Source organism: Diabrotica undecimpunctata, chromosome 7 (genome assembly GCF_040954645.1).
Source record: "Diabrotica undecimpunctata isolate CICGRU chromosome 7, icDiaUnde3, whole genome shotgun sequence".
In the NCBI taxonomy this organism is placed as follows: domain Eukaryota; kingdom Metazoa; phylum Arthropoda; class Insecta; order Coleoptera; family Chrysomelidae; genus Diabrotica; species Diabrotica undecimpunctata.
The window spans coordinates 105,806,024-105,821,331 of NC_092809.1; the positions used below are offsets into that span (position 1 = coordinate 105,806,024).

General features: G+C 32.3%; 1 protein-coding gene across 2 annotated transcripts in view; it reads left to right on the plus strand.

Moving 5' to 3' along the window:
* The window catches only part of LOC140445688 (equilibrative nucleoside transporter 3-like), an 84,310-nt gene that overhangs the window by 8,580 nt on the left and 60,422 nt on the right, over positions 1-15,308 (plus strand). The window contains exon 2 of one of the 2 annotated variants that reach the window (XM_072537943.1): positions 8,275-8,361. In XM_072537943.1, the coding sequence (XP_072394044.1) occupies positions 8,325-8,361 (37 nt within the window). In that variant the 5' untranslated portion in view covers positions 8,275-8,324. The remainder of the gene's footprint in view (positions 1-8,274; positions 8,362-15,308) is intronic. The other variant, XM_072537944.1, reaches the window with a different exon arrangement.

Genomic DNA, 15,308 nt, shown 5'->3' on the forward strand with positions numbered 1-15,308 from the left:
GTTCATATTGGGGATGGATTTACTAAGGAAAGTTGGGGCTGTATTGAATGTCAAAGATGGAGTTCTCGAGATCAGTGGTGAAGAGTTGCCGTTTCATGAAGACAAAGAAGATGTTATCAGCTTAATAACTACTTGTGACGTAACAATACCCGGTAATAGTGAGAAAATTTTGATGACCAGACCTAAAGGTTACTGCCGAGAGGGAAGTTTAAGGATGGTCGAAGATGTGAATAATGCCGAGTTCCTAACGGCAAAAGCTTTGGTGAGAATTCGAGATGTCGTTCCTGTAAGAGTTATGAATTTAAAGGGAACTGCTATTAAGTTAAGTAAAAGAACTTTGATCGGACAGTGTGTTCCCGTGGCTTCGATTTGTTCCATGAATACTAATGAGAAACCGTCGAAATCTAAGTATCCAAAGGAGCTTGTTGAGACGATGATTAAAACGTGCCAAGATCTTGATGATGAACGAACTAAAAAAGTGAAGTCTATGCTGATAGAATTTCAAGATGTTTTTGCCATGGATAAGAAGGATAATGGCAAAACAAGCATAGTAAAGCATAAAATTAATACCGGAGACGCTCAGCCAATCAGACAACAACCTAGACGACTTCCATTTTCGAAAAGAGATGAAGCCGAAGACATCATCAAAGATATGAACAAACAAGGGGTAATTGAACCATCAAACAGTCCATGGACATCACCAGTAGTCCTAGTAAAGAAGAAAGATGGTTCAACACGTTTTTGTATTGACTACCGACAGCTCAATGCAGTAACTAAAAAAGATAGTTATCCTTTGCCCAGAATAGACGATACTTTGGATACACTTTCTGGTTCTCGTTGGTTCTCCACACTCGATCTGAAAAGTGGATATTGGCAAGTAGACATGGAGCCAGCTGATCGTGAAAAAACCGCATTCTCGATAGGATCAGGGCTTTGGCAGTTCACAGTTATGCCCTTTGGTTTATGTAATGCCCCGGCCACATTTGAAAGATTAATGGATGCAGTTTTAAGAGGTCTAACATGGAAAACATGCCTGGTTTATTTGGATGATGTAATTGTAGTTGGAAGATCCTTCCATGAACATGCCAATAATCTAACAGAAGTCTTTCAACGATTGCGGGCAGCGAATCTGAAGTGGAGTCCGAAGAAATGTCACTTGTTTCGACGAGAAGTGAAGTACTTGGGACATATTGTAGCAAGTAATGGTGTAACAGCTGATCCTGAAAAACTTGCAGCAATTAAGGATTGGCCAGTACCAAGAGATAAACACGAAATTAGAAGTTTTCTTGGCCTATGTACATATTACCGCCGTTTTGTCCAAGGATTTGCCAACATCTCCAAGCCATTAACAAAGTTGACAGAAGAAGGCAAAGAATATACATGGAGCGAGGAGTGTCAAAGAGCTTTCGAACACTTACAAATGGCTCTGATCAGCGCACCGATTTTAAGCTACCCTAGACAGGCAGGAAAATTTGTGTTGGACACAGATGCAAGCAACAGTGCAATAGGAGCTGTTCTTTCCCAAATCCAAGATGGGCAGAAGAAAGTCATCGCTTACTTTAGCAAAGTCTTGTCAAAACCAGAAAGAAACTATTGCGTTACCAGGAGAGAATTGCTAGGCGTAGTGAAGGCTTGTGAGCATTTCCATAAATACTTGTATGGCAGAAAGTTTCTTCTTCGCACGGATAACGCTGCTCTAAAATGGCTCCTACAATTTCGTAATCCAGAGGGCCAGATGGCAAGATGGTTAGAACGATTACAAGAATATGATTACGAGATCGAACACAGGGCTGGCACAGTTCATTCAAATGCTGATGCCCTTTCGAGACGGCCGTGCAGTGCAAATTGTAATCACTGTCTTAAATTAGAAGAACGACTTTGCCCCGTGAGACGAACCACCGTCATTAATGAGCAATGGCAGCCTCAACAGCTACAAGACGCTCAAACAGATGATCCATGTATAAAAAGAGTATTGGATTGGATGCGTCGAAGTGAAAGACCTTCTTGGCATGACATTAGTGCATGTAGTCCAGAAGTCAAGTGTTACTGGAGCCAATGGAATTGCCTAGTGCTGAAAGATGATCTTCTGTATAGAACCTTTGAGAACGATGATGGTACAGAAACTAAGCTTCAGTTGATTGTACCTAAAAGTAAAGTGTCAGAAGTATTGCGTCAGTTACATGACGGTGCACCAGGTGGACACTTTGGTATCACGAAGACTCTGCAAAAGGTTCGAGAACGGTTCTATTGGGTAAACTGTAAAGATGATGTAAGAAGGTGGTGCCGGAAATGTGAACTGTGTGCAACCAGTAATGGTCCAGTTGGTAAAAAGAGGGCACCCATGAGACAGTACAATGTTGGTAGTCCTATGGAAAGAGTAGCAATCGACATTGCAGGTCCACTTCCAGAGACAAATGATGGAAATAAATATATCCTGGTAGCCATGGATTATTTTACGAAATGGACTGAGGCCTATGCGATACCAAATCAAGAATCTGCTACCGTTGCAGAGGTACTTGTTAAAGAATTCTTTAGCCGATTTGGTGTTCCCTTGGAGATCCACTCCGACCAAGGGCGAAACTTCGAGTCAACCCTTTTCCAAAACGTTTGTAAATTGATTGGTGTCAATAAGACCAGGACGACACCCCTGCATCCTCAATCAGATGGAATGGTCGAGAGAATGAACCGAACGATGGGTAAACACCTGTCCAAAGTTGTATCAGAACACCAAAGAGATTGGGACCAGCACATTCATTTATTCCTAATGGCCTACCGCTCGGCCGTAAATGAAACTACAGGCCAGACTCCAACCTGCCTGATGTTAGGTCGTGAAGTTCGTTTGCCCTGCGACCTAGAGTTTGGCTGCAGACCTTCCGAAGAACATGTTGCAAGCGAAGATTATGTCGACCGCCTAAAGTTAAGAATGAACTACATTCATGAACTTGCCCGACAACACATCCAGATAGCCAGTGACAGAATGAAAGATCAATATGATTCTCGATGCAAGAGTGGAAGCTACGAAGTAGGTGATCTTGTGTGGCTTTATAATCCACAACGTCGTCGAGGCTTGTCTCCCAAACTGCAAAGACAATGGGAAGGTCCGTATGAAATTAAAAAGAAAATAAATGACGTAATATACCGAATTAAGAAGTTGCCGAAAGGTAAACCAAAAGTAGTTCACATAAATCGTCTTGCACCATATGCTGGCTCAAATGACACAGAAGAAGCACGAACCCTTCAACATGAGATCAAAGATGACCGGCGACCAAGCTTTAATGAATTTATGTCAAATTACGCAGAGAGAAAGAGTGCTAGATTCGGCGTGATCACAGAAGTTCAGCAGGATCTTTTTAGTGTTCCGCATAACGTCTCTCTAGCCCACTGTGTTGCCCAAGATCTTGAGATGACTAAAGGAATCTCATCCGTATTTTATAAGAAATTCGGTCGTTTGGACGAGTTAAAAAACCAGCAGCCTAAAGTTGGAAGAGTACTGAGATTAGAAGATGGTTCTCGATCTTTGCTGTATATGGTGACCAGGAAGTCGTATACAGACAGGGCAAGCTACGAGGATATATGGCGTGCTCTAACTAATTTGAAGAAAATTGTGTGCAATTACGACATCAAGAATTTGGCCTTACCCAAGATAGGCCATGCACTAGATAATCTGGACTGGAAGATTGTCAGAAGCATGCTTGAAGTAATCTTCCGAGAAACCGGCGTACGAATTACTGTGTGTTGCATTAACCCGATGAGATCGCATCCTTCAAAGTCAGTAGACTGTTATTTCTTTCTAAAGGGTTCATGCAGAGCTGGAGAGTCCTGTAGATTCCGCCATCCTGTGCCTACATATAGAGTTGCTGATCGGGACGATCAGATTTAAGAGGGGAGCAGTGTAACGAAATAGCCCATCTCCGAAACGTCATAATTCTTAGAAGGACGAATCTAGAAAACCGCATCGTCGATCAGGCAATTAGAGGTGGGACAACGCCAGAATGTTCTCGAATAGTAACTTTAGTATATATACAAGTAACGATGATTAGGAGTTTAGTTGATAAGAGAGTACCGAACTGTAAACTTATAAATAAATATATGTATATAAATTCGAACCGCTCGTTTTATTTAATCACGCTACAATATTATATATTAAACCTGAGTAGGATATCTATAGTTTCCCAGTAACAAACACCTTTTTCAAATTACCTCCTCGACGGTTATATACATGGATATCTCCACAATATACCAAAGAAAAAATAGTGAGAAATCAAATAGAGTACATTATGATAGCAAGGAGGTATCGTAATGCTGTTAAATGTACTAAGACGTACCCAGGAGCTGATATAGGCTCAGATCATAATCCGGTAGTTACTGTGATAGAGGCGAGACCAAAAAAGATTAGAAGACCACACAGAAAGGCACTAGATTTAAATAAACTTAGAAACAAAAATATACGACAAGAAACAGGAAAAGAAATAAATGAAAATCTCCGTTCAGTGTAGCAACAAATTAACAATACAACTAATGTCAACCAAAAATTAAAGTACATAAATACAGCTATACAAACAGCAGGAAAGAAACATCTTACAAAAACAACAACAAAGAATAAGTGGTGGACGACACAAGATATACTAGACGTAATGGAACAAAAAAGAAATATGAAGAATTACCTAGACAAATACAAAGAAATAAACTAACACATAAAAAAGAGAATAAAAGAAGCCAAAGAGGCGTGGATTAAAGAACAGTGTGAAGAAATGGAAACCTATGAGAAAAAGTACGATGCGTTTAATACGCATAAAAAAGTGAAAGAGATAACAGGAAGCATAATGGAAATCATATTGTAGATCTAAAGAATAAAATAAAAAGATGGATAGAATACCTGAATGAATTATTTGAAGACGACAGAAAGAACTTAACTCAGATAATCAATGCAACTGGGCCAGACATATTGAAAGAAGAAGTAGAATACGCAATAAGTAACGCTAAAAATGGAAAAGCAAATGGACCTGATGAAATTCCTACAGAACTGTTAAAGCTTTTGAATGATAAATCCGTAACCATAGTATTACATCTATTCAATACAATATACAGTACTGGTATAATACCTCAAGAATGGTTGCTGTCTACGTTTGTCACCATACCGAAGAAAACTAAGGCAACGCAATGTTCTGATCATCGAACAATCTCCTTGATGAGTCATCTGCTTAAAATATTTCTTCGAGTCATCCACAACCGAATATATCAAAAATTAGATATCGATATTAACGATACACAGATGGGATTCAGAAAAGGATTATGTACAAGAGAAGCTCTCTTTGCCTTAAACGTCCTAATACAGAGATGTCTAGATGTTAACTAAGAGCTACACGCCTGCTTTATAGACTTTGAAAAGGCCTTTGACAAAGTACGCCACAATATACTCAAAGAAATCCTGGAGGGTAAGAACATCGACACCAGGGACATACAAATAATATTAAATCTGTACTGTAATCAGCGAGCTAATATAAAAATAGAAGACCAAACATCGGACAAAATAGAAATACGTAGAGAAGTACGACAGGGTTGTATATTGTCACCGCTCTTGTTTAATATCTACAGCGAACAAATATGCCAAGAAGCTCTCTCACATGCAAACGAAGGGATAATAGTCAATGAAGAAGTTATTAATAACATTCGATATGCTGACGATACTGTCATAATGGCAAGAACAGCGGAAGATAACATCTAGTTGGAAGTATAAATAAGATATGTAATAACTACGGCATAAGGATGAATGTCAAAAAAAAAATATATGACCTTCAGTAAGAATCCAATACATGACACTAGTATCGCAATAAACGGTTCCCAACTCGAAAAAGTAAACAAATACAAATACTTGGGAACCCTCATTAATGAAACAGGTGACCAAAATCACGAGATAAAAAGACGTATTGAAATTGCCAGGTCTACCTTTATAAAAATGAAAAAACTATTTTGTAATCGTAATATTAGTATTCAGCTACGAACTAGAATGTTAAAATGCTATGTATTCAGTACTTTGCTTTACGGTATTGAGGCATGGACTCTTAAACAGAAGAATGTTAAAAATCTTGAAAGCTTTGAGATGTGGTGCTACCGCCGTATACTCAAAATAAGTTGGGTGGATAAAATTACAAATGAAGAGGTAATACGCAGAATAAATAACGATCCAGAAGTTATACTGAATATGAAAAGAGAAAACTTGAATACTTTGGCCACCTGATGAGAGGACAAAAGTACACAGTCTTACAAAATATAATGCAAGGAAAAATCCAAGGACGCAGAAATCCAGGCCGTAGAAGAATGTCCTGGATGAGAAATTTAAGAGAGTGGTTTGGTTGTACCACTAACGAATTATTCAAAACAGCAGTAAATAAATTTAGAATCGCCCTAATGATATCCAATCTCCGATAGGAGAGGCACTCAAAGAAGAAGAAGTTTCCCAGTATAGGTTTGTATTAGACTTCTGAGCTGTGTTGTGCTCCTAAAGAAATTTTAAGACTTGTATTTTGAATCACATCTATTGTTTTTAGGTACTTATTTTTTTGGAGAAGTTGTAAACTATTAATCATACTATAGTAGAGTTTGGAACATAATAGGGCCTTGTAAATATACAGTAATGTAAAAAATCGGCGTTCCATTTGTTGTTTACAATAGATCGTAATAAATTCACTCCAGACTAACCTGTCTTTTTTATATATTCTAAATGTGTCTTTCGAGTTAGTTGTTGGTAGATTATATTATTATATATAAGATATATATAAGATTATAGCAAGGAATCTAACTTCATCTACATGTTTAAGCTATCCTTCATTTTAATATAAGTTATTTGGTGACTTTTCGTAAAACATGCTGCTTTGGTTTTAAGGGTATTGAAGTGAACTTGTTAATGACCATTCTTCAATATGATTTACGGCTTTTTGGAGATGGATATGGATGTTAGGTTCTTCCCTCTACCAAGTATAACTAAATCATCTGCATATCCTAACTTTTACAGGATGTTTAATTTTTGTGGTAACAGAGTTCATAGCTATAAGAAACAGAGTTGTGCCTTGATCTTGTGAAACAAGATCAAGCCCTGTGTTATAACATTTACTTGATTTCTTGTTGAGGAATATATACCATATACTGTCACTTAAAGCTGTCTATTTTTTAATAAGTTTGATATATTTCAGTACATTATCTCTTATTTTTCATTCGCTAAGGGTTTTTGAAATTAAGTATTTCCATATTGAACTGCAGGCTTTATTAATGCCAAAAATATTCCGATACAGTGTTGTTTAATTGCGAAACCCTCATGTTTTTCCAGTTCTACATCAATAAGATTGTCTACAGTAGAACGAGGTTTTCGTAAGCCACCCTGTTCTGGTATAATTAATTTCTTGGATTCCAGATATTACTTGAGTCTGTTATTTATAATTTCTCTAGCATTGTGCCTACAATACAAGTAAGAGGTATTGTCCAATATGTTTCGGAATCTGATTTTGAATTACTTCGTTTAAGAATAGGAATTATTATTAATTTCTCCAGGATTTTTGAAATATATTTTTCGAGAAGATTTCGTTGTAGATGCTGAGTAAATGTTCGTTAGATTTTCATTGCCGCTTCTAATTCATCCATTGATATTGGAAAGTTTATTTCGCCCTTATTTTGATCTTCATAATCTACTGTATATTTTTCTTTATTTCTTTTGTTCTTTTAGAGATTTGGAGAATAGTTTACGTCTATTGAATTTTTCTTTGATAAAAAAATAAAACAGCTGAAATAAAATAGATGAAAAACAGCAACATATTACAGAAAATAAATATGGAGTCACTCATAACAGAATAATTGAAAATCTGCACATTACGATGGTATCGATATATACCTAGATAATATCTATCTATTAAAAACATTTTTCTTTTTGTTATTTCATCCTTTTTTACCTTCGTAAATATAATGCCCAGCAATCATACTCGTGTTTTATTGTTTTACTTATATACAGAAATATTCAGTTTATAATCTGTATCTGAGCCTTCTTTTATTGACGTTGGGACGGTGCCTAACTATATTTAAAACAATTTAATCCGTTTAAAACAGATATTTAAACAATATTAACATCAAACAAAAATTTTGAGTAGTAAAGTTTATTATACTAGTACTAATCCGTTACCTACTTATATATTATCATAAAGAAAATAATGTTATCAAGTAAATTGATAAAGTTTTGATGAAGCAAGGTTTAGTAGGACAAATGCTAAAAGTTTTGTTTTTATTAAGACAGATCTGTATGATTATCACGACAACGACACTCCTTCCTAGATACGGCAATGGATGTAGATGCTGATACAGAAGTTCCAAAGAAAGGTAATTGTTATGAATTATTTTTATTTAATACTTGTGTCTTTTATGGGAGATTTGTATTTGTTAACTTTAAGGATATGTTTGCTGTAATATTTTATTTCACTTCAAACTTCATATAATTTCTTAATATAAGAATAGTGCGGGTAACTTCTTTCAAAATAAAACCATATATATATATATATATATATATATATATATATATATATATATATATATATATATATGTGACGATTAGGGTTTATAGAAAATAATTTATAAGTTATATACTACATAATATTAGATATTTGGTTGTTTTAAATAAGTTATATACTAGAGAATTTAATAAAAATATATTTATGTGAGGGCATTTTTAATAAATTAGCATATAATAATTATAAAAAGTTGTATTTTAATATTGTAAATATATATAAGTGAGCCATGTGCTTAGGCAACCAAAAATACTCTCGGAGATTGACAGATATTTATACTCTGAAGTGACGTTTAAGAATATTTACGAATATAAAGTGGGTTATAATAATATATTGTTTGAAATGTGTATTTTATTAAATTAGAATGTTAAGTTACTAATTTAATTATATATTCTGATCTGAAAAGCCTAAATGTAAACAAAATTATTAATAGAAAAGAATGGAATTCTCTGGATCTCCGGAGATGGCCATGTTTGCGAAATGGTTTGTTCCAGAAAATTCAGACATGTATTAAATAGAACTGAATAGAACATGATATCTTACGAGATGGTTCTAGAAATCCAAAAAACATATAAATACCCGTGATTTGGATTCAAGAGGGAGTTTTTGAAAGTTTTTAGTCAGAAAAGTTGTAGATAGTGCAGTCAGAAGAGTTTTTGGCAGTTTTTAAGTTTTTTTAGTCAGAAGTCAAGCAGTTTATTATGAAAGTTAGTTAGAGTCAGTGAATCAAGTACAAATAGTCCAATAGTTTAATATAGTGAGTTAAATGAAGATTAAAAATTATGCATATAATTTAATGCACATTTATAATTATACACAAATAATTATTGAAGATAAAAAAAGGTATATTGGAAGAAATTAAATTATATTCTGGTTGGAGATTAGTATAAATCAACTTATAATAATTGGATATTGGTATATTGAAAAGAAGAATAAATATAAATGCTGTTTGCTGGTTTGGTTGGTGGTGTATTATAGATGCTGGTGAAGAAAAATATATCTTAAATTGGTAGAAGCTGATAATTGAAAAAGTAATTTCACAAAAAACAAGGATAACTGAAGTACGAAGACATTCAGTGGTGATTAGAATCTATATACTTAGTGGAAAATAGTTCATTTAGGCATTCAGTGAAAGAAAGGTACAAAATTTTGTTAATATAATTTAGTTAGTGTCATAACAATTTCAATTTTGAAGATAGTTTGTTTAAATTTTAGACTGTCTATAGAATTTAATTAGTTTTATAAGAATATCAGTTTAAAGATAGTTTATTTTAAATTTACATTGACTAGGTTAGATATATATGTGTGTTTCATAATAGTTATAATAAAGATAATTTAAAAAAGTACTTACAAGCTAATTCTTTGAGAACCGCGATAAAAACCCTATATTATTAAAAATACTCATTGCTCATAATTCAAACAAAAAAATACATCATAACAATTTGGCACCCAACGCGGTGGCTCTCTATTTAAAAGAATTAGTTTGGGAAGATAAGTGCTCTCATATAAGTAAATTAATTATCAGTAGAAAGAAAAAATTATAGATTTTATTTTTAATTATATTTGAACAAGTAAAGTCTCAAAATGTCTCAAGGAAAGAAAGGTACAAGAAGCAAAAAGAATGAAGAAGATGTGGAAGTAGAAACACAACCTATACAAGAGGAGAGTTTAGTTCAAGTTCCACAAGATACTGCAGAAATGAATCCAGAAAGAGAGGAAAATGTCAATATGGCAGCTTTGATGTCATTAATGATGCAGATGAACAAGACAATGGAAGAGAATTCAAAAGAAATCAAAGAAGACATGAAAAAAATGGAACAGAAAATGGAAGAGAATACGAAAAAATTGGAAGAGAATTCAAAAGAAGTCAAAGAAGACATGAAAAAAATGGAACAGAAATTGGAAGAGAATTATAGAAAATTAGAAAAGAAAATAGAAGATAATAATAATAAAATTGTAAAACAAATGGATAAAAAACTTGAAGCTGCAGAGAAAAAAGTAGCAAATGAAATAAAAAGTATACGGAATGACTACAAGAAAAGGATAGACAATGAGAGGACAGAAGTAAAGAGGATTATTCAAGATAATAAGATAGATATAGAACAGAAAATAGAGTTACAGAAATGTAACTTAGAAGTAAAAATTAACGAAGACAGGAGAAACACAGAAGAAAAATTAGACGATATACAACAAAATATCCAAATAAATTGTAATCAAATAAGAAATGTGGAACAGAGAATAGATGATATTTCACAAATGAGAGACATAGGGAGACCTTACTTAAATTTAACAAATGAGACTGGGATTAAATTCTCTGGTAATATAAAAAATTTGCATCCTAGAGTATACATAAATAGTTTAAAACATAAATTAAGATTGGTGAATAATATTAATGATATTAAAGATTATATTAGAATGACATTAAATGACAATGCAGCAACTTGGTTTGCTAGTATTGAGAATGATTTAGATAATTTTCAAACATTTGAAAATAAATTTTTAAATTATTATTGGGGTGAACTAGAGCAAGCCAAGTTTAGAGAAATTCTATATTTTGGAAAGTATAATCAAAATTTAAAATCAAATATGGTAGATTATGCATTGAAATTGATAACAGTTGCAAAATATTTAGAACCACCACTTAGAGAGGATGAAACAGTCTTAAATGTATCTAGACATTTTGATGCTGATGTTGTGCAAACCGTAACTGTACAAAATATTCAAACAATAGATAGTTTTATTAATTTTATTCAAAGAATACAAAGAGGCAATATGACAAGTAATAATAACAACAGAAAAAACAATAATAACTTTCAATATAATAAAAATGATAATCAACAATATAGACAATCATATAACAATAATACTAGGTATGGTAATAATTTACAAAATTTTAATAATAATAACAGTAATCAAATTAGACAAAATTGTAGTAACAATACTAGTTATAATAGACAACATTTTAATAACACTACTAATAATAATAGACAAGATTTTAACAATAGAAGAAATACAGAGCGACCTAACTATAACAGACAGGTAAATTGTGTTCGAAGGAATAGAAGCTGCGAAGACAGGGAACGAAGTAGTACAAGGCAGGAAAATGTGAGTAGAAGTCATAGTAGGGAAAGACATAGTACATCAGATCCAAGTGGTCAGATACAATCTGACAATTCTAATAATCAAAATTTTGTGCAGTAAACTTTCTGAATTACAAGTTAGGCCATTGCTATTATGAAAAACCTTCTGAATTTATTTCTTTAGATGAAGATAAAATTATTGAATCTATTAATTTAATTTATATAAATGCTTTGGCCAAAAATAAAATGATTAAGATTATGATAGATACTGGTTCAGAAAGTACTTTAGTCTCGGAGAATTTTATTTTTAATACATTAAAACTATCAGATATAATAAAGATTCCAAAAATTAAAATTATTGGTGCAAATAATAAGAAGTTGGGTGAAATTGATAAACTAGCCAATTTTAAAATTAATATTCTTAATAAAGAAATTAATATGCAAGGATTTATTGTCAAGGATTTATGTGTTGATATATTAATGGGAAATGATGAATTGGAAAAGAAGAAAGTAAAGATAGATTTTGAAGAAAAAATGGTAACTTTGGAAGGGCAAATAATTAAATTTATGCAGAAAGATGAGGTAGAAGAAGGAATAAGAGTTGATAGGATATTATTAAAAGAAAATAATGATGTTTATGAAGAAGAAATGTATTTTGATGATAGGGAAATGTCCCAGAAGAATGTAAAGAATAATTATTGTAGTGAATATTTAAGGAATGGAAATTTTAAGCAGATGGATGCCTACGAGGCGGAGTGCGTAAAATTGGAAGCAAGGAATAATGAGTACATATTGAAGAATAATGTGATTTGTAAAGAAGAAGATATGATAAAAGTTTTAAATTGCCCTGAAGAATATAAATCAATAGTCATTTCCATATTACAGCAACACAAGGGACTTGTCAATAAAGAAAATAGAATTGCACAAAATTATATCCATAGTATAAAAGTTAAAGAAGAAAAAGATTTTAAAACAAAATCATACCCAATACCATATAAATACAGAGAAGAAGTAAACAAAACAATTAATAATATGTTAGAAGATGGGATCATTGAGAAGGCAGACACACGTTTTATTAACCCCATAGTAGTAGTACGAAAAAGATCAGGTGAAATCAGGTTATGTTTGGATGCAAGGAATATTAACAAGATTACTGAAAAGCAATTTGAAGCACCAATGAGTATAGATGGAATATTAGGAAGAATTACAGGAATGTCATTTTTCACTAAAATCGATTTACAGCATAGTTTCTGGTTAATACCTCTAGAAAGAAAAAGTAGACAGTATACAGGATTTCAGATAGATGGAGTAGTATATCAATTCAAAGTAGTACCATTTGGACTTCAATCATCTTGCAGTGCTCTATGTAGATGTCTTCATGATATTTTGGATCAATATGAACATTTTGTAATTCACTACATTGATGATATCTTAATTTTTTCTAAAACGGCTGAAGATCATGAGAAACACCTAAAAATTATAATAAATAGATTAGACAAAGTTGGACTAAAAATAAATCAAGAAAAATGTACATTTTTTCAAAAAGAAGTCATATATCTAGGTTATAAACTTAACACTAAGGGAATCGAAATGGATCCAGAACGGACACAAGTCATTCAGGAATATAAAACACCACACAATTTAAGAACTTTAAGAGGATTTATTGGAATAATTAATTATTATAAAAGGATGATACCAGATCTAAGTATAAAAGAAATTCCATTACTTGAACTACTGAGAAAAGGTGTAAAATGGAGATGGGATCAGAGAAGAGAACTAGCATTCCAAGAGATTAAGAACATTTTTCTGTCAAATTTGAAAATATACTATCCTGACTACACACAGCCATTCATATTAAGAACAGATGCATCCATAGAGAGATTATCAGGGGTATTATTACAAATACATGATGGGGTCGAATACCCAATACAATTCATTTCAAGAATTACAAAGCCACATGAAAAGGGTTACTCAGTTTCAGAATTAGAACTAGCAAGTATAATACACTGTGTCACAAAATTAAGATTTTATTTGTTGGGTAATGAATTTACAATAGAAACAGATCACCAAGCTTTAACGTCTATATTAAATAACAAATATGGAAACAGTAGAATACATCGGTGGAGTCTAATACTTAGTGAATACTGCTTTGAAATCAAATACATTTCTGGAAAATCCAATATAGTGGCAGATGCTTTATCAAGGTTAGAAAATACACCACAAAAAGGGCAGCGAACAATAAAAATTGGATTAAATCAATTAGTAGAAAGTACTGGATTATATTCTAAAGAAGAAATTATAAGAGATCAGATCAATTTGAGTGAAAAACAAAAAGTCCTTAGGAAAGATGGGGTATATTATAAAATAATAAATGGCATAGAAGTATATGTAATAACTAGAACTTTAGCAAAGAAAATATTGAAAAATTTACATAACAATTATATGCATATTGGTTCAAGAAAGCTATGGATGCTATTTAGGGACAATTATTTTGCAAAGAATGACATAAGTATAGCAAAAGAAATTACTACCCAATGCCCAATATGTCAACTAAACAAAGAAAAGAATTTCAAAAACCAGAACACATATAAATCTAATGTTGTATATGAAAAACTAAATACAGTTTCCATGGATTTTATTTCAAATTTAGTTCTCAGTCCAACAGGAAAAAAGCATATACTAGTGATAGTTGATTTATATACAAAATTTATTAAACTATATCCCTGCTCTAGAACAAATGTTAAAACATTAAAATTATATATTAATCAATTTTTCGAAGAAATAGGACCATTTAGAAATTGCATAATAGATAATGCTACATATTTTAACAACCAAAAATTTCGGACATTTTGTGAGAAAAAGGGAATCAACATTCATTTTACAAGTATCAGACATCCTCAGGCAAATCCTGCAGAAAGATATATTAAAGAAGTTATAAAATATTTAAGGATACTGTGCCAAAACCAACATGAAACTTGGCAGCAACATATACCACAAGTAGAGTATTTTTTAAATAATACACATAATTTGAATACAGAAGAAGTACCAGAATATTTAATGTTTGGCCATATAGGAAACAGAAAGTGGATTAGTGAATATAATCAGGATATGTTAGAACAAGTAATGCAGAAAGTGAATAACCGAATTAGGAGGAAAGCTGAAAAATATATCAGAAGACAAAATCGAAATATAAAAAAACCAATCACATTTCAAAAAGGAGACCAAGTGTTAATTCGTTCACTTAGAAAAAGTAATGTTAAAGAAAACCGTTGTAAGAAATTACAACCAATGTTTGAAGGTCCATATACAATTGAAAATCAGAATGGACTAAATAGTTATGTGTTAATAGATGCAGAGAACAGACTAAGAGGCATATTTCATATCAACGACATTTTTCAATATCATGAAGAGATTGAATAATATTTTCTATACCTTTAACACAAATATAATAACACTAATAACTTACTGATATATCCATTTTATTCAATAGACTTGATTTGTTAAATGGTAGATGGTAGATTTCATTATTTTGAATCAATTTGACATCATACTTGTTGAATTTTGTATATATGGAAATTAATTTGTACCCTAAAAATCATAATTTGGGGTTAGACACAAAATTGATACTATAATTGCTATAAAAATGTCTTTCTAATATAATAAAGTGAAAAAACTTACCAAT